Genomic DNA, 25,487 nt, shown 5'->3' with positions numbered 1-25,487 from the left:
TTTTTGTTTTTAAAGCAAGTGCCAAGTGGGCAGTGAGCATTCTGGGGTTCTCTGTGCCAGGGGGTGAGTTACTGTTCCCAGTTGTTCGGGGCCCCTCCAGACCACTCTGAGCCTGTGAAGGCTTTTCCAGACAGGCTCCCTGCTGCTCTTGGCCCAACACAGTATCCACTGGGTCCCCTCGAACTCAGAAACTGGCTTACTACAGTACTGCTCATTCAGAAGCCCTAGCCTAAGAATGATGAACTGGACCTGATTCCCAGGGGGGGCTGTCTCCTGCAGCCTGGACGCCTCTGCTCCTATACTTAAGGCAGTTCTCCATCCCCTCGGCCCCGACTGCGAGGTCAGAAAGGGGCTGGAAACACTTATCTTTTAACAGTGAGGAACTAAGGAAATGATGAAAACAGTGGGCGCCTAGGTGGCTCAGTTGGTGGAGCATCTGCCTTCTGCTTGGGTCATGATCCCAAGGTCCTGGGGTTGAGTCTGCTCAGCAGGGAGTCGTCTTCTCTCTCTTGCTCTGTAGCTCCCCTCAACTCCTGCTCTCTCATGTTCTCTCTCAAAACAAATAAAAGTCTTAATAATGAAAACAGTTTCTCCTCATCCCTAGCAGTGGTGGCATTAAATCGAGGATCTGCCCCCCCCCCCAGCTCCTATATTAGTGCCAGGGGCAGGCCACTCGGCTCGTGGTCCATTTCGGTTCTGTCCTGTCTCCTGACTGCTGGCCACTCTTGAAGCTGAAAGAGGCACTGTGTCCCCCTGGTATCAAGGAGCGAACCAAGGGACGGGTCCTGGTGAGGGCCTGGGAGTTTCCTACTCGAGGACAGTTGATGCCCGGGCGGAGGCTCTCTGTGGTGCTCTCGTCACAGTTAAACCCTTTCTGTGTCTTTCCTCTCGCAGGGCTCACGGGTTCTTGTCGATGCGCGAGACAAGCTTGGCATTCCATGGCAGTATTCGGAGAATGAGAAGCACGGCATGTTCCTCCTGGCCTTCGAGAACAAGGCAGGGCTGCCCGTGGAGCCCGCCACCTTCCAGCTGTACGTCCCGGCGCTCAGTGCTCTCTGGAGGGACTCCGGCATCAGGGAGGCTTTCAGCCGGAGGAGCGAGTTCCAGCTGGTGAGTGCGCAGGCCTCCGGGCGGCATGGTCGCATGGTCGCGTTGTACACGGCTGCTTGGACCTTCAGCAGAAGTTCCTTGAAGACCACCGAGGTCCCAGCATACCTTTTCCCGGCCTTAGTCACCACACTCCTTAGTCTCCAGCCCATGACCATCCTCCATCTTTTCTTGGTTTCTGTGACCTCAGCACCTAGAGAGCACTGGTCACTTACTTTGTGGAGTGTCCCTGTTTGGGTTTGTCTGGTATTTCCTCATCGTTAGGATGAGATGATGCATTTTTGAGCAGGAAAACCGCAGAAGGGATGATGTGTGCCCTCAGAGCGTCCTTTCAGGGGTTCGGCTCCCGGTTACATGAGCCTGCAGCGCTCAGGGAAGGCCATGCTTGCCAGGGTGTCTGCCGGAAAGTTCCTGTCGCTCTCATTACCATTAACTATTGGGAGACAATGCAGATACCCGGTTTCTCTCAAGCTTACACCCACTCATTTTACTCTGCACTGCAGATCTTACAGGTGATATTCTTAGAACCCTTTCTCCTCTTTGCAGTCTTTTTCAAGTTTACTTTAAAAATTAAGGTGGAAGAGTCAAAAGAACAAGAGGATGGTTGTCATGGAAAGGAAACCTTAATCTTCTAAAGGGCAGGAATATCAGAAACAACCAGGGAATACGATATCTCGGTGTGAACTTGGGGTCGAAGTCTTTCTCCCTGTAAACTGGTATGTTCTGGGAGAGAAGGCGGAAATCGCTACCACCAATTGAGAATTTACCAAAGAAGCAAGTGTAAACATCCAGAGCCAATTATTTACAATTCGTGTTGAAGAAGCATTCGGTCTAGGAGGGTGGTATGCTGGGGCAGTTTTGCCAGACTTCTGTCTGCTTGTTCCATTGCATGCAGTGTCCTCGAGCTGGAAGGGACCTCCCGGCTGAGTAGGTCAAGGTCTCGTGTGGGTACAGACAGGGAAATAAGCCAGAGAGGCTATGGTTTGCTGCAGGCCGTGTCTTCTTAGTTATCACCATAAGGAACTCGGGCCTCAGAAGCCAGTCTGCTTGTTTCTCTGTTCATTCATTCATCCAACATTTATGGAGCACCTTCTGTGTGCTGGACACTGCAGTGTGCTGGGGTACAGCAGTGATAAGACCAACCATGGGCCTGTCCCTGAGATCTTTTAATCTAGACTTAATCTTGGCCTGGGGTTCAAGTAAAGATGCCAGAAGGTGGGTATCGGTCTTTCTGTTTCCATCTTGTGGGCACCCCCACCAGCCGGGCTTTCAGAAGACTCGGTACCTGGGAAGCACATGGCTCCAGGGAGCTGTGTGTCCTTCAGGACTGTCCTGAAGCAGGGGCCACAATGACCGTGAGGGGTGTGAGCGTTGTCATACAGCACGATCAGCCCTCCGTCCCCCATCGGCAGTGCACCCCTCGCCTCTCCGCTCTGTGGATCTTCCACTTTGTGTCAGAACCTTTCTAGTGTGATGCTTCATCAGCTTGTTTCTGCTTTTTGTCTCCTCCCCGGGTGACAAGGCTTTGACGGTCTCTCGGTGGAGAAATCCAGTAGCTTTGAGAATTGCTATCAGCCAGGTGTTAGATTTTTTTTCCTGTACCCTCTGCCCTCTGGACTTTACTTGCCATTCCAGGCAGAGGCAGAAACAAAAAGGGGAAGAAGAAAGGCCAAGTCTGATGACAGCCTTGTGAGGGCCCTTTCTCCTTGGTGGTGGGTAGGGTGGGTGTGCAGGGCGGGGACTTCTCCCGCTCCGGAGAGGACACAGCTGTGCCCTTCTGTGTGTTCATGGATGTCAACTGCCATTCACACACAGAATTCAATACAGCCCCACAGCTCAGGAAAAAGAAAGGAAGATAACCCGTACCATGTTGGACCTTAGCTTTCAAATAAATAAGACATTGCGAGACGCCAAACCAAGAAGTTTTTCTCATAGGCGCAATGAATATAAATATTGTCTACTTCTATGACCTTTTTCTAATAAAAGAGAATTTTGGATTTTTTTTTTTAAGATCTTATTTTTTTATTTGACAAAGAGAGATCACAAGTAGTCAGAGAGGCAGGCAGAGAGGAGAGAAGCAGGCTCGCTGCTGAGCAGAGAGCCAGATGTGGGGCTCGATCCCAGGACCTTGGGATCATGATCTGAGCCGAAGGCAGAGGCTTTAATCCACTGAGCCACCCAGGCACCCTGAATTTTGGATTTTTAAACGTGTCTTGCAAATTACGAACTAATTAATCTGCTTGTGATACCAAATCGGGATATTATTTCCACAGTTTGTCTGCTTTCTATTATACCTTTGAATTTAGGGTCTCGTTCATTAGAACGGTACGGCATTTGTGTGCCTGCTGTCTTCGGGGCATAACTCCTGCAGTGACAGGGCCCATGGGCTCGCACGGCGTCGTCCTCGTCGCTGGGCAGCGGCCGGCGTGCTTTCCCCCTTTCTGCGTGCCAGGGCCTGTGCTGAAGGCGAGTCCCATTCATTCTGAAAGCAAGTGTGCAAACGAGTAATAGCAGTAAAATGCTACAAGCAATATACTTGAGGAATATAGAGTCTTCATTAGGGAGTCTACAAAGGGAGAAAATGGGCAATTCTAATGTGGCAGGCAGTGGTCAGGGGAGAGGTTTTTTCAAGGAGATTTATAAAGATGAGATAGAATGAACCACTGGGGACGTTGGCAGTGAGATGGGACCGGGGGCGCTGCGGATGACGGGCGGGGCCACGAGGGCAGCAGGAAGCTGCTCTGGGCCTTCCATAGCTCTGCCCCCTTCTCTGGGCTCGGGCCATCCGGGTCTAGCTTCCCTGCTAGCTTTACCGCTACCAGGCGGGGTGGGGGCTGGTCTTTTGCACACCTCTTTGTTCTATAGTTCATTCTCCTCTTCACCTTCACCGTCGGACTCCCCCAGCCCCCCGGACATAGCGGGTGAACAGTGAGGGAAATCACGGGGTGCTGATCTCCCTGAATGGATGGAGCCAATTGTGGCTTCTCACAGCATGCTCTCCAGAGTGTGGCCAACCCGCTGCGTTTAGGGCTGGGTGGGGCTCCTGGTCTGGTGTGTCCTCTGCTGGTGCCTCCTGTTGGAGTCCTCATGTGCCTTCCCGTGGCATCTGTGCAGAGCTGGGGCCACCACTCAGGAGGTGTGCTGCACACACAGGACAGGCCACGTGGATTGTAACTCACTTCTCACATCCGTTCAGCGCGTATTTCCAAGTGGCAGGGCCTTGTCCCTTGCTGAGACTGCCTTCCTTCTCTGGCTTTGGAAGATGGGACTCAAGGCTCAGTTCAGAGGAGCAAGTTTATGTGGACTGTGCGGGATTTCTTGATTTCTGGGAATCAGGCGTTTGTGCTTATGACACAGAATGATTTTTGTTTCCTGTCACATTGCAAGGAACTGAGTCCCCTTAACCTTCCTGGAGGTTGCTCAGAAAGGCTGGGTGTTCAGGTTGCTTTAGATGTGTCAGACGGTGTTCATCATGGTTCTGTGTGTGATGCTGCCTCCTTAGAAGCCACTGAGTGTGATGTTTTCAGAGTGAAAGTGACCCTGTGGCTTAGGGAATAGCACACTGGCTCCCAAAGAAGCCCTGGGATTGCCGGCCCTGCGCCTGGCGTGAGGTCCCCACGCGTCAGACTCAGTTTGGTGGTGCCTGGGGCTTTGGAATTCCTCCTAGTTGTTCGCACAGCTCTGCCAGGCACAGTCTGCAGGGGCTTCGCCTGGCCGCCTGCTCCTCCTGTCCCTCACCCCTGGGATGTGGGCTTCTTGAGGGCTTAGGAACAGGGTTTATAAGTTCTTAGGCTTGGAATGCCTCTTCCCTAAAGCTCCGGGGTAAAGTAGTGCCCCAAATTCTCCTTCACATTCCTGAAACAAACATCAGTTACATCATTTGAGGAAAGAATGAACCGGTCCCTTTTCAAAAGGCTGGATGCCGCAGGGTCACGTCCCTCAGCTCTCTTAGTGAGCTTCTGGGACTCGAGAGGACGAGGCAAAGATAAAGCGATTTGTAGCTACAGTCACTTTCCGTGGCTTTCCCTGAGTGCACAGAAGTCAGAGGGCCTGCTCCCCAGCAGCACAGTTACCTGCAGCCAGCCCCGTCCTTCTAGGGACAGATGTCCTCTGTGGTGGCCTGGCTGGTGCTCTCGGCCACGCAGGCAGCACTCCCTGGAAGCTGGTGGGTTAGGAGTAAGACTTGAGGTCACAGAGTGCCTGGCAGGTGACAGGTTACGTCTGCGGGCTGTCTGGGGAGAACGCAGGTGTTTTCCAGTGTGTCTGGCTGGGTCTCTGCCCGCCCAAGTGCCGCCCGGCACCTGCCGCGCCCTGGACTCCTTCATCCCCATCTTCTCTCTGCTCTCAGGATACCCTGTGGTCGTGATTTTTTTTAAATGCTGTCATCGGTGGTTTTAGACGAGAGGGAGACAAGAAAACCCCCAGCAGTGCAGTGAGCATTTGCCTGTAGCTTGCGATGTTTCCTGTAGTGCAGTTTGGGGCGTTCTAGACTATCTTTCTGCTTTCAGACGATGCTTGTGCTCCTGGGCGTCTGCTGCTCCTGCGACATTTGGTGGCACGTGGCAGAAAACCCCACATGGGAGGGACTGGTTTTTTTCCCCTTCTCTGGTGAAGAAGTTCTGGGACAGCCAGTCCAGGGATGGGAGGGCAGGCCTCTGTCCAGGCCCTTCCCAGTGTCCTGTCGTGGGGCTCCTTTCCCTGGCTTGCACCCCAGCCAGAGAGCAGGAGTGGGTGTGGAGGAGCGGCTGGCCTCTTCCTTCTAGGGCAACTTCCTAGGAGTCTCGCCAGGCGCATCATCGTCAATCTCATCTGGGAGCTGAGTCCTCTGGCCACACCTGCAGGGGGGCTGCTGCCTGTGGGCCCTTCCAGCCTGGTATTCCTGAGCCAGAAGCACAGAACGGCCCCAGGCCGGGCTGGCAGCCAGCAGCCTCTGCCCAGTCCCTTTGGGACCTTTCTGCCTCTGAGTTGATTGGGGGCTCCATATGGAGCCCCAGGGAGGGGGAATTGGGTCTCTAAGTTACTGGAACTCTCCTTTGTTGAGTCGGAGCTGCAAATGTTTGTGGAGCAGCTGCCCTGTGTCCTGGGGAAAACGCAGCAAACAAACAACGCAAGGAGCTGACTTTCTGATAAGAGGAGCCGGTCGCTAAACCAGCAGGAATGTGTCGTGTGTGTTGGAGGAAAGCATCAGGGAGCTAGCTGGGAGAGTGTGGGGAGGGGGAGCATGCTTGGATAAACAGGGTGATCACAGGGTGGGGGTTCTATGCTCCCTGCCGTCACGGTAATTGTGTTGAGCATATGGCCCCAGAGCCAGGCTGCATATTCTACTCTTCATGGTCTGGTGCAGCCTTGGGACTCTGTTCTGAGTCTTGCTCTTAAAATGATTGGACACATCTGCCCCAACCCCTCCACCTCCCCAGAGGCTATTGACCAGTGCTGAGAACCTGGGTGCTCAGCACAAGCCCACAGTGGAAGTGATGTGCAGAACACGGCAGAGACACCCGAGCCACTTTGTTGACGACTCTGTGTCTGTACTGGGAGCCCAGACTCCTGTAGCTTCCCCCAAGTGGCACTTGAGAACCCTGAAGGAGGTGGGAGAGCAGGACTTGTAGGTGTCAGGGGAAGGGGGAAGTGTCCTAGCTGGAAGAGTGACCAGTGCAAAGGCCCTGAGGTGGGGTCAAGCCTGTGTTCCAGAGCCCAGTGAGCAGGTAGAGTAAGAGGGGACAGGTTCCCAGGAGCAGAGCGGTATCTTTGGTTTGATTTACATTTTAACACGATTGTTTTGGCCCCTGTTTCAAGAATAGAAACAGGGAGGCCTGTTTGAAGGCTTTTATAGTAATCTAGGTGACAGAGTGGGGGTTCGGACGAGCATGATCATGGTGGAGGCAATGAGAAGTGGTCAGGTCTGTGTCATAGAACTAGAGGGGAATTTGGAGGTCCTCTGGTTTCACTGCCCATCCAGCTTAAGGATTCCCTCAGCATCAGCCCTGTGGCTCATACTGAGCCCAGTATTTTATTTTAGATTTTAAATTGAGGACACTGTTGGAAAGTCCGTTTCTCTTTGCACGTTCCTTCCGGGCCACCTGTGTGTCTGGAACAGCCTCTGGAGCCCACGGAAGTAAACCCTGCGTTCATGGTATCTGTGTCCAAACGCATCCTGCCGTCCGTGCTCGCTGCCAGGGACATGCATCATGCTGCACGTCCCCATCTTTCTGTGGAGGTCAGTCACCCTTCATTTCCTCCAGGTGCCAAGAGTGAGGATCTAGGGCAGCAGAGGGCAGCTTAGAGACCTTCACGCCCCCAGGAAAAGCGTCAGCCCCTCCAGTGCTGCTGGGGGAGCAGTGGAGGTCACAGGTGTCCCATTAGCATGGAATTGGTCTTTAATTAGTGAACACTGAAGTCAGCAAAGAGCCCCTCTCTTGCCATGCAGCACAGGACTTCCCTGTCCCTCTGCCGTCCTGCATTTATTTATCGCCAGCCATGCTAGTTTCATTCCTCTTAAATTTTTACCAGCTGAAAAGTAGGACACCTTCATGATTATTAGGTTTTTTTCTTATGTGTATTAGCCATTTATAATTATTCTTTTGTGAGTTGCCAGTGGTACCCTGTACTTCTTTCTTCTTTGGAGAACACATTTCCATTGATTTATACTTGTCTGTTTCTAGGTGCCTGTTTTTGTCGCCTTTTTCTTTAACTTCTTAATTTTGATTTAATTAGTGATAAATTAACTTCTTAATTTAACTTCTTGATTTTGAAGTAATCATAAATTCATGGACGGTTGCAAAGATAGTACAGAGAGGTCCCTGCGTCCTTGGCCTGTTTTCCCCCGTGAGTAGATCTCATAGGACTCCAATATAATAAGGAAACCACGAAGTCGACATAGGTGCAGTGTGTGTGCATGTGCGCATGTGTGTGGTTCTGTGTCACAGGTAACCGCCCCTGGAGTCAGGACACAGAACGAAGTGCTCCCTCACCACAGAGATCTCCCTCGTGCTGCTCCTTTTATAGTCACACAGCTCCTTTCCTCCCCCACTGCGGCCCCTGGCAACCGCTGATTTGTTCTCATCCCTACAGTTGGTCAGGTTGTATGAATGCCATCATACAGTGTGGGGCCTTTTGAGGCTGACCTCTGTCTCAGTGTAATGCCCTTGAGATGCAGCATGTCTGTCGTGTGCCTCTTTATTTCTGAGGAGCCCTTCCTGTGTGGGGGCATCACCGTGACTACGGATGCAGCCAAGGGTGCAGGTGCAGACTCCTATGGATGGACGGACAGAGAAGGCATCATCTTTATCTCAGAAGAGCAGCTCAGAAGTGTTAGAAATTCATGGATAACTTTAGGAGAAAGTGGAGTTCTGTTTCAGGTACAAGGAGACTAGAGGTTAGTTTCACTTTGGTACCGTGTGTGTGCATGTGTGTGCGCGCGTTTAACCTTTCAAACTGAGGTAACTTTCATAGTGTGATTCGTAGTGGGAAATGCACCTTCTTAAAACTAACTGTTCATGTCAAAGGGGCTTGAAATTCTCTAACCAAATCCTCCTGTTTGCTCCTGAGATGGGTTGAGGCCTGGGAGTTGAAGCATTTTGACTGCAGTGACAGAGCTAGTGAAGGGCCTGGCAGAACTACAGTGCAGAGAACCCCAAGTAGCTCCAGCCTTCGATGGCTGGTCCGGGTCCTGATCCCGGTGCCGGGGGCGAGGGGCGGCGAGGGGGCCACACTGAGCTTTCCTCCTGGTGGCTCTTGCCTGAGGACCCAGAAGCAGGAAACAGACTTGTGCTATTCTTGGAGTGGGGGCTGGTGAGAAACTTACATGTTCTTGCTCATGATGTAGGCTTTTCCCTTTCATTTCATTAATCATGAATAGTCTTATATACTTATAGACCTCTAAAATCTGCTCCTTTAGGGGGTAAAAACATGAAGTTTTAAGCATTTTAACACAGATCCCTGTGGATAATGTTGCTGTCAAGCCCTGCCTCTGGAGGGTTTGTAAGCTGGTGCCCTCGTGGTCTGGGTGGAAATGTGATACATGCAGGCCGGCCTCATTCCCTTGCGCTTTGCAGGTCGAGTGTTCTTTACAAATTAAAGGGTTATGGAAATAGCGGGAGCCCCAGAAGTGGAGCCTGCAGGCAGGGCTGAATTGCGGCCCTTGAGAGAATGAGGACCTGCTCCTTACGGAGGAGCCGAGAACGTGGTTTCTCGAGATGGTGTTGGCTCCCAATGAAGATGCTCTGAGGGTTGTTGAAATGATACCAGAGGATTTAGAATATTGCATAAACAGAGTTAATAAGGCAGCGGAAGGGTTGAAGCAGGTCGACTCCAGTTTTGAAAGTCCCTTGGGTAAAATGCTATCCAGCAGCATCACGCGTACCAGGAAAACCCCTCGTGAAAGGAAGAGTCCATCAGGGCAGGAAACGTCATTGCTGTCTTATTTTGAGAACTTGGCACAGCCATCCCAACCTTAAGCAGCCGCCACCCTGATCAGTCTGCAGCCATTGACGACAAGACAAGACTAGGACTCCCTAAAGATTAGTAGGACTCCCTGAAAGCTCAGGGGATGGTTAGCGTCTCGTAGCCATCAAGCATTTCTTTCTTAAGGCAGTTATAGACATAATGCTCCCACACACTTAACAGACTACGGCGTAGCTAAACTTAGTTTCTGTGTGTAGTGGGAAACCAAAAAATTCATTTGACCGGCTTTATTTTGCTGTGCACTTTACTGCAGTGGTCTGGAACCGAACCTGCATCATCTCTGAGGTGTGACAGTGGTTGGAGTTAATAATGGAGTATTTTGTGTGATAACAAGGTCAGAAACCCCAAGAGAAAGAATAATGGATTTGACTGAGTTAACATTTTTCGCTTCTGTATGGCAAACATCATCACAAAGAAAGTGAAAGGGGAAATGACAAATCGGGGAAAAAATCACAACATGTAACAAAGGTGTTTTTTAATATATTGAGAGCATAAAAAACAAGTCCAACAGGAATGCTTACGAGCCAGTACGTGAAGACTGAAGAAGAAGTCAAACCTGCCATCCTCACTGCTCACCTTGCAAGTGCAGATACAAAGTAACTTTTCTTTTTAAGATTATTTTAGAGAGCGAGCACGCATGCAGGGGAAGGGCAGAGGGAATGAGAAAATCTCCAGCAGAGTCCTCGCTGAGAGAGGAGCCTTGGTGCGGGGCTCGATCTCACAACCCTAAGGTCATGACCTGAGTCGAAACCAAGAGTCAGCTGCTTCACCGACCTCCCGGGCACCCCATGAAGTAACTTTTTGTCAGTTAGACTGGTCGTGGTGGTGAAGAATTCGCTGATTGAGGTCCTGGGCAATAGGTGCTGCCATCCGTCGGTGGCAGGAGAGGGAAGTGGTTCGGTTTGTCAGTGCGCGTCAAAGCAAAGAGCGTTGCTTCCTCTGGCAGTAATTCATCGTCCCAGGAATTTACTCTGAAGCAGTTACTGTGAGATTTCTGGCTCCTAATTACCGCAGGCTTGTTATCCAGAGACTTCTGCCGAAGATAACTGAAAATGCTCAATGGAATGTTGAAAACAACTTTATGAAAGCCTCTAAGTGCCGAGAAGATGGTAAAGACTCCCCAGGCCAACCCGACAGTGTGAGACCTGCAGAGGTGAGCTGAGCCCTGGCAGCTGCTTCCCTGAGATGTCCGGTGATCTGAGCCATGAACCTGAAACTGCACTGTTTCATAGACTTTTCAGGGTTCAAAGGGAGGTAGAGACTTAAGATTGCCAGAGTTGAGGAATCTGATAGGAAATCCCCCTGCAGTGAGCTGGGACATCGGGGCGTGGGGGCTGGGGGGTGAACCAAAGTAAACCCGCAGAATGGGGAGAGTGGAGAGCACTGCCTGACTGCTGAACCGGGGCCGGGAGGGGGAAGAGACGAAACCGTCTAGGCAGGCTCCCTTGAGGACGTGGTCCTCGGCTCTGTAAGGCAGTCCAAGAAGACCCCCAGTGCTCTGAGTTTAGTTTATAGTGCTACCGTACGGGGTGGTGTACCTGAGTACCTGGTAGAAGCAGATAGAAACCTCTCTGGGAAAGACACTTACATCCTAAACCTTGGATATTCCCCAGAAATGTTTTTAAGGATAGGGGTTGAGGGGAGCATCCTTAGAGATAGCCGTAATCACAAGGAAACAAGGCACAGTGCCTAGAACCAGAAGAAAGGCCAGCAGAAGTGTTTAGACGTTGGGCTTACCAGACACAGACTTTAAAACAACTATACTTGGGCCACCTGGGGCTCCATCGGTGAAGCATCCGGCTCTTGGTCTCAGCTCAGGTCTTGATCTCAGGATTTGAGTGCAAGTCCTGTGTTGTACTCCACGCTGGGCATGGGCCTACTTAAAAAAATAAATAAATAAAGTAAAACAATGATACTTAATGTGTTCAGGAAAATAAAAGTTAGAAAATTTCTCCAGGAGAAAACCTGGAAACTATCAAAAGTGACTTCACATATTTTAAAAGATCTTCTAGAATTAGCAAATACAAACACCAAAATTAAAACGCAGTGGATGTGTTATCTAGTAGTTTGAGCCCAATAAAAGAGAATATTATTAATACAGTAGAAGAAATACAGGAAGCAAATTTCAAGAACGTAGAACAGAAAGACAAGGAAAATAGAAAGCTCAGTTGAGAGGCACAGAGCCTGGTGCAAAAAGGTCTAACCTACTTTTCAGCAAGAGTTACAGAAAGAAGGCTGGAGCAAAGGCGCTACCTGAAGAGCTAATGGCTGGTAAAACATCAGATCACAGTGAAGGATCCTAATGAGTCTCAAGCAAGATTAATTAAAAAAATAAATAAATAAAACACCTAGAACTAGACCTATCACAACAGAACTGTAGAAGCCAAAGACAGAAAAATCTTAAAAGCAGCTACAGAAAATGGTAGAGATGAACTTTCAAGGAGGGACAGTTTGGCAGTTTGCTTCCCAAGAGCTAAAACAGAAACCATAAAGAGTGAATGATGTTTGAGTCAGTGCTATGTTTGAGAGAGTATAACCACTAACCTAGAATTCTGCAAAATGCAAGTAGAACAGAGACATTTTCAGACAGAGAAGGAGATTATTATCTGCTATACCTAAGACTCCACTTCAGGTAAAAGGCAAGAGATTCCAGTTGGAGGGTTTGAAACATAAGAAAGAATGAAGATTAATTATCTGTTGTTTCTTCCTTTGTTGGTCATACTTTTGATGTCAAATAAGAAATCGTGACCAGGGGCGCCTGGGTGGCTCAGTGGGTTAAGCCGCTGCCTTCGGCTCAGGTCACGAACTCAGAGTCCTGGGATCGAGCCCTGCATCGGGCTCTCTGCTCAGCAGGGAGCCTGCTTCCTCCCCTCTCTCTGCCTGCCTCTCTGCCTGCTTGTAATCTCTGTCTGTCACATAAATAAAATCTTTTTAAAAAAAAAGAAAAAGAAATTGTGACCAAACGCAGAATTAGGAAGATTTATCCCTATGTACTCTCACATTTTGACTGTTGATCCATTTTTTAGTTAATTTTTGTATATGGAGTGAGGTAGGGATCCACATTCGTTCTCTCGCACATTGATGTCCAGTGGTCCCTGTCGAACATCTGCCCTTTCCCTATTGAGGGGTCTTAGCCCCCTGGACAAAAATCGGTTGGTCATACATGTTGGGTTTATTTTCTCTTCTTTTGGTCTGTATGTTTATCCTAGGCCAATAACATACTATTTTGATTACTGTTGCTTTGTAGTAAGTTTGAAATCAGGAAGTATAAGTCTTCCAGCTTTCTTTTCTTTTTCTCATTGTGGGCTTGACTTGCTCTCCCCTGAGGACTAATATGTCAAGCTACTTTTAAAGAAAAATAAAGTAGGAGGCGGGGCACCTGGGTGGCTCAGTGGGTTAAAGCCTCTGCCTTCGGCTCAGGTCATGATCCCAGAGTCCTGGGATCGAGCCCCGCATCGGGCTCTCTGCTCGGCAGGGAGCCTGCTTCCCACCCCCCCTTCTCTACCTGCTTGTGATCTCTGTCAAATAAATAAATAAAATCTTTTTAAAAAAATAAAAATAAAAATAAAGTAGGAGGGACTTGCTCTTCATAAAGGTCAGCAAACTACGGCCCACAGGCTGACTTTCATGGCATGCTTTTGTTCAGACCCCCCCCCCCAGCTAAGAATGTTTTTTACATTTTTTGAAGCTTAGAGAAAAAGAAGAATATGCAGTAAGATGACTATATGTGGTTCACAGAGCCTAAAATATTTACCATCTGGACCTTTACAGGGAAAAAAAAAAGTTTGCTAATCCCTTCTCTAATAAATCTGACACTGCGATTTGTATTTAAAAAAAAAAAAAAAAAGTTGATAACCAGTACAGTGGGGAATTGGTGCAGCAGAATTAGAGAAGTAAATTGGCGGAACTTTGTGGAGAACAGTGAAATTGGACCCTGTGTATACACACCCAGTTTCAAATGTATTAAAGTCCTAAATCTGAAAAACAAAACGATGTATTTTTTTAGGAGGTAGTATAGAACAGTCTTTATGATCTTGGTACAGGGAAGAATTTAAGTGATTAAAAGTGCAAATGCAGAGGGTACCTTCGGTCGCCCAGTTTTTCAAGTGTCCGACTCTTGATTTCTGCTCAGGTCATGATCCTCAGTGTCTTGAGATCCAGCCGGGGTCGGGCTCCATGCTGAGCCAGGGAACCTTCTCGAGATTATCTATCTCCTCCTCTTTCTGCCCCGCCGGCCCCCACTCACAGGCTCTCTCTCCTTTAAAAAAAAAAAAAAGTGCAAATAAATGCAAAAGAAAAGGTTAAATGACTACAATCAAATTAAGAACTACTGTTCATCCAGAGACCCCACCAGCTGCAGGAGCAGAGAATGAATTCATCACCTATAACTGACAAAGGAAACGTGTCCAGAATGTTTAAAGAACTTCCACAAATCCACAAAAAAATAGACAGTTCCGTAGTAAAGCCTTAGTGGACATTTTCAAAACAATGAAATGATATTAATAATAATATCATTATCTTGTGGCTTGCTCACCCGATTTGCAGAATTAAAACATTTGACAATCCCGAGAATTGGCAAGCATGTAGAGTGATAAGAACTCTGGTAAGCCCTGGTGCTAGTGATTATATAAATTCTATACCTCGTTTAGAAAACAGATTGGTGTTATTTGCTCGAGTTGCAGATCTGCATTCCCTGTGGCTCAGTAGTACCCCTCCTGGCTGTGCAGACAGGTGTGTGTGCACATGTACATATGGCAGCGTCATTCATAACTGAAAACATCCAGATGCTCCTCAGCAGTCAAATGGGTAAAGAAGTTGGTTTTTATCCGTGAGTACTGTAGCAAAAACAAACAAAGGACCGCTCCTGTCAGCAGCTGCCGTGCTATCGATCCGAAGAAGTCCGACCCGCTGGCGTATTACCGCAGGGTTCCAGTGCGATGCAGACCATTGCTGAGTGCCCATGCTGTGACAAAGCTCCAGGGAGCAGTTAGGAAACGTCCTCACCAGCACTGGGATGGTGGCTCGCTCTACAGGCCAGGGCGGGCGCCGTTTGAGGGCCCTTCTGGAGTGCTGCTCCTGGCTCACACTGCCTGTGGTGGCCGCTGTGTTTACAATCCGGTTGGACATTCCTCTCTCAGGCACTTGTCTTGTGTCATGTGTCGTTCATAGTAATAATGATGAAGATTTGAGAGGGAAGATGTACTTAGATGCATATGCAAACAGTATGTGTAGAGAATGTTCAATGTATTGCTCGTAAATGCTGAAACAAAGAAGGACTAGCCCAGACACTCTGCAGAGGGACTGGCTGACCGCCTGTGAGGCTGCCGACCGTGGAGCTGATGCTGCACAGTTAGGAGAGAAGCTGGAAGAGAGGCTTGTGCATTGACACGGGAACAATTCCCTGACACATCGAGTGAAAACAGACCGAGAAGCGGTACATACATAAGAAAGAAAAAGGTATACACACACATGCACACACATACACACTCATTAGTGTATATGTATATATGCATAGAAAATTAAAAACTCGGGGCACTTGGGTGGCTCAGTGGTTTAAGCCGCTGCCTTCGGCCCAGGTCATGATCTCAGTGTCCTGGGATCGTGTTTCACATCGGACTCTCTGCTCGGCAGGGAGCCTGCTTCCCTCTCACTGTCTCTGCCTGCCTCTCTGCCTACTTGTGATCTCTGTCAAATAAATAAATAAAATCTTAAAAAAAAAAAGAAAGAAAAGAAAATTAAAACCTCAAGTAAATATATCCACTGGACTACTCCAGTTGTTACTTTGCATTTTATGCATGTCTGTAATTGCAAAAAGAGTCTATTTTAAAAGTTATTTTTAATCGTGGCAGAAATATATTGTTTTTATAATCAGAAAAAGCCATGAAAACATTTTAAAATGAATTGTAAAAATGAACGTCTGCAGACAATGATTTCATAAAACTTTTGCATTGTTCCTGAAAGAAGGCTTAAGGTCTGAGTAATTCTGGTTAACTGAAATGTGCTGTTATTCTGCAAGTTTCAAAGGATGGCAGTTTCACCTCCCCTCTTCACCCCCACCTCCTTTGAGCAGATTTCAAGAAATCTGGTCTGCTTGAGCACGTGTTGAGTGAGCCCAAGACCTGGGGAGAGGCCTGGACTCTCAGTCCCCTTTTGCTTGCTGTTGTGGGAGCTCCAGTTCCGCACGTCTCCTTTTAGATTGGCTCTGAGCTGTGAAAACACCTAGTAGCATCATACTGGCGTGACAGGTCTGTCTGGGAAACTAGTATGCTGGTTTAGAATTTGTTCTGCACTCAGTCCTGGGCTGTGGACTGCAGGTGGAGGCTTCTTTTCCTTCCTTCCCCGCAACAAGCGACCCCCCACCAGGCACCAGGGCACCCCAGCACCTGCATCTCCCCATGTGCGAAGAAGTCCTCATAAACCTGACGGTCACTCCGTGTCACAGAGACAACTGGACTTTGAACAAGGTGGGTTTCTAACGAAAGCCCTCATATGGACATAGGAAGGAGGCCACTGCCAGGTTGATAAGATCGATAGATAAGTAGTCAGGAGACTGAAAAGCTCTGTTGGGTCTAGGGAAAGAGGCATCTAGAAAAGCAAGCATTGCCCTGTTCCTGCTGTCCTTAGGGGAACTTTCCTGAGAATTTTGCATTAAGGCCAGATGAAATGGTGGATTTATCATTAGGCCTTTTTTTTTTCTTTCTTCCTTATTTCTTAATTGTGGTGAAACACCTTTTCTTTGTTATACGTCACCAAGGGTTTCTAGCAGGTCAGTATTAACTGAGCAAATGTATATCCCAGTGAGTCTCGGGAAAGTCTAGCTTGTGTGTGAGCATTTCTTTGGGGATTCCTTGAGGGTGTGGACAGCTGGCCATTTAACAAATAGGTCAAGAGATTGGATGAGGCCCTCATCTTCTGATATTGGAAAGCACCTTTGCTGGGATCACCAGGAGCGCCCCACAAGCTTGTATAAGCACACTTGCTGCTTGTAAGTTCAAGGTTTAGAAACAGATCAAAGGTGTCATCTGTGAACCTTTCAGATCGGGGCCAGCAGATTCAAAGGCTGCCCTCTCAGGCTGGCTAGAGCTGCTGTAACAGGACACCACGGCGGCCGGAGAGGGGGCGGAGTGACACAAATAGCGGGCATCTCTTTCTCGTGGTTCTGCGGGCAGGGGGTCCGAAACTGGGATGCCTACAGATCTGGTTCTTGGCCAGGGCCCTCATCTTGGTGCCTGCTCAGACCAAGCTCTGGACTCTTTCCTCTTAGGGAGAGTACTAATCCCATCGTGGAGCTCGTCCCTCAAGACCTCCGGTTAGCCCATTTACCTCCCAAAGGCTCCACTTCCCAGTCCCATCACATTGGTGGGCCAGGGGAAGACACAAACATTCAGCCCACAGCAGTGACCCTGCCCTTGCTCACTCTTCCCCGCTTCCTTTCCCAAAGGCAGTTAACCAACCTCTCTACTTCAGCTTACTCTAGTCCTTTGTGTTTCTGCATTTCTAGAAGAAGACATGTCTTATGTGTTTGGCTGCATGGCTAGATCTGCAGTTACCCATGGGATAAAGGAGGCTTTTCTAGCTAAAACAGGATTGTCCTCCTCCCTTCCCAAGAGTTTGGAACCCAGAGTATTAGATGGCATTGAAATTTTTATTTTAAACGAGATCCCAGCCCCCTGAATTGTGAGGAAAGCAGAATTCAGGGAGAGAAAGGAGGGACCAAGGTTCACGTTTACTCAGGGCACTAAATGTAGGACATTTAGAATGCTGCTGTGTTTATAGTAAGGGTAGCTCTGAGATGCACTCAGCTCTATGAGCCCAGGACAGCCTCTGCTTTTTGCCTTCCTCCTCTGCCCTTAATCTGGTGTGGCAGTAACAAAACTGGTCACCGAAACCTCTGCTCAGTAAATGGGGTTTCAGTCCCAGAAGCCAGGTGACTTTTTATTGCCACTTTGGTGTATGCACTTTCCCTGGGCCGGCGTGATTGTGAAGTTCCCAAAGGCCAAGCGGATGGTGGGCACGGGTGCTCTGGTGCTGTGACATGGTACCCCGGGAAGGACAGTCCTGGTCAGAACCTGTCTCACAAGGCACCTTCCTTGATTTCATTCCTTATGGGATATTTGATATAGAAGGAACTCTGTATGGCCAAGGCCCTCTGCATGGGTGTTTAGCATCACTCCAGGCATTTTAGCAAATTCTCCAGAGCCTCTTTCTGTGTTTGTACTTCCCAGGAGGTATGATGGGACACCCAGTGGAACCGTCCGTGGAGTTCTGCCATCAGTCCTGGTTTCTGCCTGAGCACAGGAAATCGGTGACTCCACAGTAGCCCATGTTCCCAAAGTGCCGACAACCCACAGCCCCCGTCTTCTCCCACCTGGTTGTGCTCCCAGTGTGAGTGTTGGGTACGGGGGTCCGACCCCCGCTGTGTTGGCAGCTTGCTCAAAATTGGCTGCCTCTCGTCCTCCTTTTCATGCTGATTCTCGGATCTCAGGTGTCTCCTCTGGTCTCTCCCCTCGCAGGATATCCTCATGCACCCCATTTTAGTCCTGTCCCTTGGGGGTCATTTCCCTTCCCTTTGCTCCTGTCACGGGCACTTCAGAACTGCAGAAGGATGCTGGAGCCAGAGAAAGACTGGTGGGTGGCCGGCACCACCCCACGAGTTTCTGCTGCATTTATTAATGACACTGGCAGAGACTCGGGGCATGGAGGTCCTCCTGAGCTCTGCTAAGACAGGGGAGGGGGACTTGGGCTCCATTTCCAGGTTATTTTTCCTCTTCTCTCTTATTCTTGACCTGGTGCTCATTTCCATCCAGAACTTCGTCCTGAAATCCTAGTCTCTTGAGACCATTCTGGCTGGCTGATAGCTCATTCCAGCCAACTTATATCATGGTGTTTAACCCGAAACAAGATTGTAAAATCAGGAAAAAGCAGTGTACCAACTCCAGGAAAGGGATAACACGATCAAGCCGAAGACCTTATTAGCTGGGAGACCTATTTCTCCAGCGCTCCCCCAACCCTCTTTTTTAAACTTTGTGAATTTTGTACTATGTACATGTATTATCTATCCAAAAACTTTTAAAATGTTAAGTAATTCATAATATAGTGAGAAGTTCAAATTCTGTAAGGAAAGTATGTTACCAGCAAACTTGAAAGAGGAATATCCATAAATTTAATTACACAATTCACACAGTTTTTAGATTATTATTGATTGTGATAGTAATAGTGATTCCTGTATAGTAGGTGCTTAACCGTGCTGTCCACTACGCATGAGCCATAAGCCAAACCCCGAGTAAGAAGTTGGCTCTTCAAATACATGTTTTGTTGGATAAGTATGTGCAACGTTGTCTTTTTTTTTTTTTTAAGGAAACAACTAATAGACAGGCTTTATGCATATTTTTGTTCTTATAATTGTTTGGTTTTATTCATCTTTGAAAGTGGTTTGTCTAAAAAGGAAGACAAATCTTAAGTCTGAAAGAGTATTCAGTAATAGGTGTTAACTTATGTTCTTAAACTTTGTGCTTTAGCTATACTTTAAGTAATTAAGATGTTTGATGAATTAATGATGTGAAGTCCTGTTTCCCCACACTCCTACCTCCTCCTCCTTCTCTCCTTCATTCTGCTCCAAGCATACAGGCCTTCTTGCTATTCCTTTAACATTCTGAGCACAGTCTGGCCTCAGGGCCTTTGCACTTGCTGTTCTCATCCCCTGGCATCCTCCTGCATCTTAAGTTGATTCAAATTTTACCTTCTGTTACCCTGATTTTCTTGATTAACATCACGACCCCACCCACCACTACTTTACTTTTCCCTGCTTCATTTTAAAAATACTGTCGTTAGAGAATTTCTTACACATGTATATATATATGACACGTGTGTGTATATATACACATCTATGCATTATAATTCTATATAAAAAGAAGTATGTATATATTAACTCAGTTTTCACACTGAACACATACATGTTACCTTACCCAAATCAGGATACAAAATGACCAGCACCCCAAGATCGTTTTCTTGAGTCCCTCCCTCCCACTCTGCCGAAGTAACCAGTCCTGACCGTCAGCAGCATAGAAGGTTTTGCCTGGTTTTTGTACTTGGTATATGTGGCTCCGTCCATTATTTACTCTTCTGTAACTGGCTTCTTTCCTTCCGCATCGTGTTGCATGAGACTCATCGCATCAGGGCACGGCGTGTAACTCCTCCATTCTCACTGGTGTGCAGGATTCTCTTGAGTGGATATAATGCAGTTCAGGATGCACCCCCCTGTTGATGGGCACTCGGGATTTTGACAGAACATGTTACTGTGAATATTGTAGTCTTTTGATGAAGAGAGGTGGGCATTGCTGTCGTCTGTCTGGAAGTCAGTTCTAGTAGCCTTTTTGCAGCATTTGTATCTATTTCTACTCCAGCAGAGAGTTCAAGTCTAGCCCCTTCCCCTCCTTACCGGCCCTTGCTATTCTTTGTCCTTTTCATGTAGTTATTCTAGGGACCCTGTAGCGGTGTCTCACTGGCTTACTGAGAAATCACTGACGTACATGAATGAACAAACCCTAGTGTGTACAGTTCACTGAATTCTACCTGTGCGTGTACTCATGTAACCACCACCTCGTCTAAAATTTAAAAAGAAATTTTTTAAGAGTTTATTTATTCATTTGACAAAGAGCAATCACAAGTAGGCAGAGAGGCAGGCAGAGAGGGGGGTGGGAAGCAGGCTCCCTGCTGAGCAGAGATCCCGATGCAGGCCTCGATCCCAGGACCCTGAGATCATGACCTGAGCCAAAGGCAGAGGCTTAACCCACTGAGCCACCCAAGCACCCCTAAAAAAGAGATTTTTTTTCAGCGTCCCACAAAGATCCCCCTGCTTCTTCCCAGTTGATACCACTCCTCCCAGTGATACCACTGGGGTTTTTATCAATATAGATTAGTGTTTTGCCTGGTTTTGAAGCCCATTTAACTGGAATAATTTATGCCCCTAAATCTGGCTTAATTGTTTAGTGTAATGACCAAGATTTACCCGTGTTGTTACATTATTGGTAGTTCATTCTTTTGTACACACAAAGGGAAATGAAAAAGGAATTTAAATCTTTCGCTACTTTCACAGCACATGGGTGGCTCAGTTGGTTAAGCATCCAACTCTTGGTTCAGCTCAGGGCTGTGAGATCAGGCCCCATGTTGGGCTCCATACTCAGCAGGAAGTCTGCTTGAGATTCTCTCTCAGTCCCCTGCTCACACATGTGTGCGTGCTGTCTCTCAAATAAATTTTTTAGAAACTCACTACTTTCACCTAAACACAAAAGAAAACAGTAATGCAGGAAATGAATACAAAAGCTACAAAACAAATAGCAAAATGACAAAGGTAGGGCCCTCCCTATCAGTAATTATTTTAAGTGCACATTGAAAAAACTGTGCAATTAAATGACAGAGACTGGAAGAATGGATGAAAACACATGGCCCAACTATTTCCTGCCTGCAGAAGATTCACTTTAAACCCAAAGACACAGACAGATTGGAAGTGAAAAGGTGGAAAAAAATATTCTGTATAACTAGTTAGCGGAAGAGAGTAGGGGGGCTATCCTAACATCCTGCAGAAAGGACTTTAAATTTTTAAAAAGTTGCAAGAAGCAAAGGTTTATATATTAATGAAAGGTTCACTGCAACAAGAATATACAAGTTATTAACATGGATACCTAATGACAGACCATCAAAATCCATGAAGCAAAAAGAGACAAAGGGAGAAGTAGACAGTTGTACAGTAACAGCCATAGACTTCAACACGCCACTCTCAATAATGAACAGAACAGCTGGACAGAAGATAAAGGTGGAAATAAAGGAAGTAAACAGCACAATGAATAATCAGACCTAACAGGCTTACACCAGCCACCCAGCAACAACAGCCTACATACTCTTCTCAAGTGCTCGTGGGACATTTTCCAGGATAGACCACTAACTTAGACTACAGATAGATCCCAGTAGTGTTAAAAAGGTATCATAAAAATCATCTTCTTTAATCACAACAGGATGAAGTTAGTAATCAATAATAGAAGTAAAACTGAAAAGTGCACTGATCTGTGAAAATTGAACAGCATGCTTTTAACCATTGGGTCCAAGAGAACTTAGAAAATACTTAGAAAAGAATGAAAACAAAACATAACACACCAACATTTACATGGTGTAGTAAAAGCCATGTTAAAGGGGAAATTTATAGTCGTAAATCCTTACTTTGTAAAAACAAGAAAGATCTCAAAGCAGCCTAACTTTACAACTGAGGGAATTAGAAAAAGAAGAACAAACTAAATCCAAAGCTAGCAGAAGGGGAGAAATAAAAGATTAGAGCAGAGATAGACGAAATAGAGAACAGAAAAACAATAAAGAAAATCAATGAAAGCAAAAGGTGGTTTTTCAAAAAGATCAACACAATCAACAAACTTTTAGTGAGTTGGACTAAGACAAAAAGATTCAAGTTCTAAAATCAGAAATGAAAATAAGGACTTAACCACTGATTCTACAAAAATAGGTCTATAAGAGAGAACTGTGAACAATTGTATGCTAACAAATTTGATAATCTAGATGAAGTGAGACAAATTCCTAGAAACACAAAACCTATCCAGACTAAATTATGAAAAAATAGAAAATCTGAATGGACCTATGACCAATAAGGATATTGAGTCAGCAATCAGAAATCTCCTGGCAGAGAACAGCTCTGGACATGATGCCTTCACTGGTGAATTCTACCAAACTTTTTTTTTTTTTTTAAGATTTTTATTTATTTATTTGACAGGTAGAGAGAGAGAGAGGTGGAAGAAGGCTCTCTGCTGAGCAGGGAGCCTGATGCGGGTCTTGATCGCAGGACCCTGGGATCATGACCTGAACCGAAGGCAGAGGCTTTAACCTACTGAGCCACCCAGGTGCCCCTCTACCAAACATTTTAAAAAGAACTAATACCAATCCTTCTCAAACTTTTCCCCCAAAAATGAGGGGGAGGGGAACACTTCCTAACTCATTCTGTGAAGCCATCATTACCCTGATACTAAAGTGAAAGACTATAAGAAAACCAGTGTCCCTTACAAACATAAATTCAGAAATCTTCAACAAAACACTAGCAAGCCGAATTTGGTGGCATATTAAAAGGACTGTATACAATGACCAAGTGCAATTTATTCTGGGAATGCAAGGATGGTTCAACATGAAAATTGATCATTGTAATACTCCATGTTAACAGAATGAAGGTTGAAAGAACACATGGTATTGTCATTGCAGAAAAAACATTTGACAACATTCAATACCCTTTAGTAAACACAGTTAATAAGTATAAGTGAATGGAATTTATTTTCATATGATAAAAGCCTTATGAAAAACCCACCACTAACATCATACTATGTGATGAGAGGTTGAAAACATCTCCTCTAAGATCAGGAACAAGACTACGCTGCCTACTTTCACTACTTCTGTTTAATGAAGGGAACTTTCTCAACTTGATAAGGACTATCTTCAAAAAAGCTATAGCTATAGCTAACATCACATTTAATTTAATCTTAGTGAGAAACTAAGTTTTTCCATAAAGTTCAAGTATAAAGTGTGCCTGCTCCTTCACCACTCCTTACCAACATCATACTGCAAGTCCATGCTATTGCAGTAGGCAAGGAAAGGGAAATAAGAATACATATTAGGAAATAAGACCTAAAACTGTTCTTTGTTTGCAGATGACATGATCATCTATGTAGAAAAGCCAAAAGAATTGACAAAAAAAAAAATCCCAGAAGTACAAAGCAATTATAATGTGGTTGTAAAATGCAAGGTCATACAAAAGTCAGTTGCTTTCCCAGACGCCAACAATGAACACGTGGAATTTTAAATTTAAAACACAACATCATTTACAGTAGCACCCTAAAAATGAAATACTTAGGAATAATTCTAATAACAGAATATGTATAAGATCTGTGTGAGGAAAACTAAAAAATGTAGATGAACAAGATCAAAGAGCTAAGTAGATATTCCATGTCTATGGATAGGAAGACTTACTATTTTCAAGATGTGAGTTCTTCCCAGTTTGATGTATACAACCATTGCAATCCCAGTTAAAAATTCCAGCACATTATTTTATGGATATTGAGAAACTGATCCTGATGATTATATGGAAAGGCAAGAGAAGATCCAGAATAGCCAACCCAAACTGAAGGAGAACAAATTTAGAAGAGTGATCCTACCCACTCTGAGACTTACTGTAAAGCTATGGTAATCAACAGAGAAGTAGATCAGTGGAACAGAATAGAGAGCCCAGAAATAGACCCACGTAAATACAGTCAACTGCTCTTTGACAGAAGAGTGAAGGCAATAGAGTGGAGCAAAGATAGTCTTTTCAACAAATGGTGTTTGAACAACTGGACAGTCACATGCCGAAGAGTAAGAAGAAGAAGAAGAAAGACTCTAGACCTTACTCCCATCACAAACCCAAAAAGGATCACAAACCTGAATGTAAATGCAAAACTATAAAACTTCCCAGAAGATCGTAGGAGAAAACCTAGATGACCTTGAGGGTCTAGGTCTTGGATGCCTTCTAGTGACAGCACCAAAGACCTGACCATGAAAGAAAGAATGGCTTTGCTTTAAATTAAAATTAAAATTTAAAATTTACTCTCCGCGGAAGACCATGTCAAGTGAATGAGAAGATGAGCCACAAAGACTGTTAGAAAATATTTGCAGAAAACATACCCGATGAGGGCATGTTATCCTAAACACAAAGAACTCTGAAAACTCAACAGTAAGAAAACAACCTGATTAAAAAATGGGCCAGAAACTGTAACAGACAAGATACACAAATGGCAAATATGCACATGGAAATATGGTCCACACTGTATGCCAGCAGGGAAGTGCAAGGTAAAACAATGAGCTACTGCCACGCACCTGTGAGAACAACCTCGCTCCAGAATGCAGACAGCCCCGAGTGTTGTTAAGGACGTGGAGGACCCAGGGATTCTTAGACATTGTTGGTGAGGCTGTGGAATGGTACGTCACTCGGGACACCTGGGTGCCATCTTACAAAATCGGACATGGTCTTAGCATATGATCCAGCAGTCATGCTCTGAGGTATTTACCCACAGGAACTGAAAATGTCCATCCACACAAAAGCCTACACATGAATATTTACAGCAGCTTCCTTCCTAAGTGCCTGAGCTTAGGAACAACGAAGATGTCCTTCTGTAGGCGAATGCGTTAATCCGCGCTAGTCCATCCAGACCATGGAATATTATTCCGCTCTGAAAAGTAATGAACTTTCTCCAAGCCTTCCAGGAGAGGGGGAGGGAGGAAAAAGGGGGAGAAGAGCACTCGGTGTCCACGGCAAGCTTGGCACTCACTGTGCCCACAGCTGGCACAAAAGTTTTAAAAATAATAATAAAAGAAATATAAAGAAATGAGCTACAAAGCCATGAAAAGACATGGAAGAACCTTAAATTAAGTGAAAGAAGCCAATCTGAAAAGGTTCCCTACTATAGGATTCCATCTCTATGACATTCTAGAAGAGGCATAAACAAGAAAGATTAGTGGTTGTAGCTGGCACAAGGCAGGGGGTAATGAAGACATTGGCCAGAGGATTTTTTAAAACAATAGAAACATCTTATTACACTTTTGTCCAAAACCATACGACGTGCACCACCAAGAGTGAACCCCAAGGTAAACTATGGCCTTTAGGTGATTATGATATGTCAATGCAGGCTCAATCTTGTGGGTTTTTTTTTTTTTTTAAAAAAAGCTTCATTCTGGAGAGTGATGTGCATATGTGGGGGCCAGAGGTTTTTGGGTAGTCTCTGTACCTTCTCAATTTCAGTCTTTTTGAAAAATAATTGTATTTTTAAGCATTAGCAATAAATAATCATAAGTTGGGATTAAAGTAGCCTTTACAGTAGCACCAAAAAATGACATACTTT

General features: G+C 46.2%; 1 protein-coding gene across 3 annotated transcripts in view; it reads left to right on the top strand.

Annotated features, from left to right (window-relative positions):
- The window catches only part of GNA12 (G protein subunit alpha 12), a 99,274-nt gene that overhangs the window by 42,427 nt on the left and 31,360 nt on the right, over positions 1–25,487 (top strand). For all 3 annotated transcript variants that reach the window (XM_032326960.1, XM_032326959.1, XM_032326961.1), the window contains exon 2: positions 895–1,110. In XM_032326960.1, the coding sequence (XP_032182851.1) occupies positions 895–1,110 (216 nt within the window). The remainder of the gene's footprint in view (positions 1–894; positions 1,111–25,487) is intronic.

The sequence above is a fragment of the Mustela erminea genome, chromosome 20 (genome assembly GCF_009829155.1).
Source record: "Mustela erminea isolate mMusErm1 chromosome 20, mMusErm1.Pri, whole genome shotgun sequence".
Taxonomy (NCBI): domain Eukaryota; kingdom Metazoa; phylum Chordata; class Mammalia; order Carnivora; family Mustelidae; genus Mustela; species Mustela erminea.
Note: the sequence above shows the minus strand (reverse complement) of the source record. Positions and strands in the feature narration are given on the sequence as shown.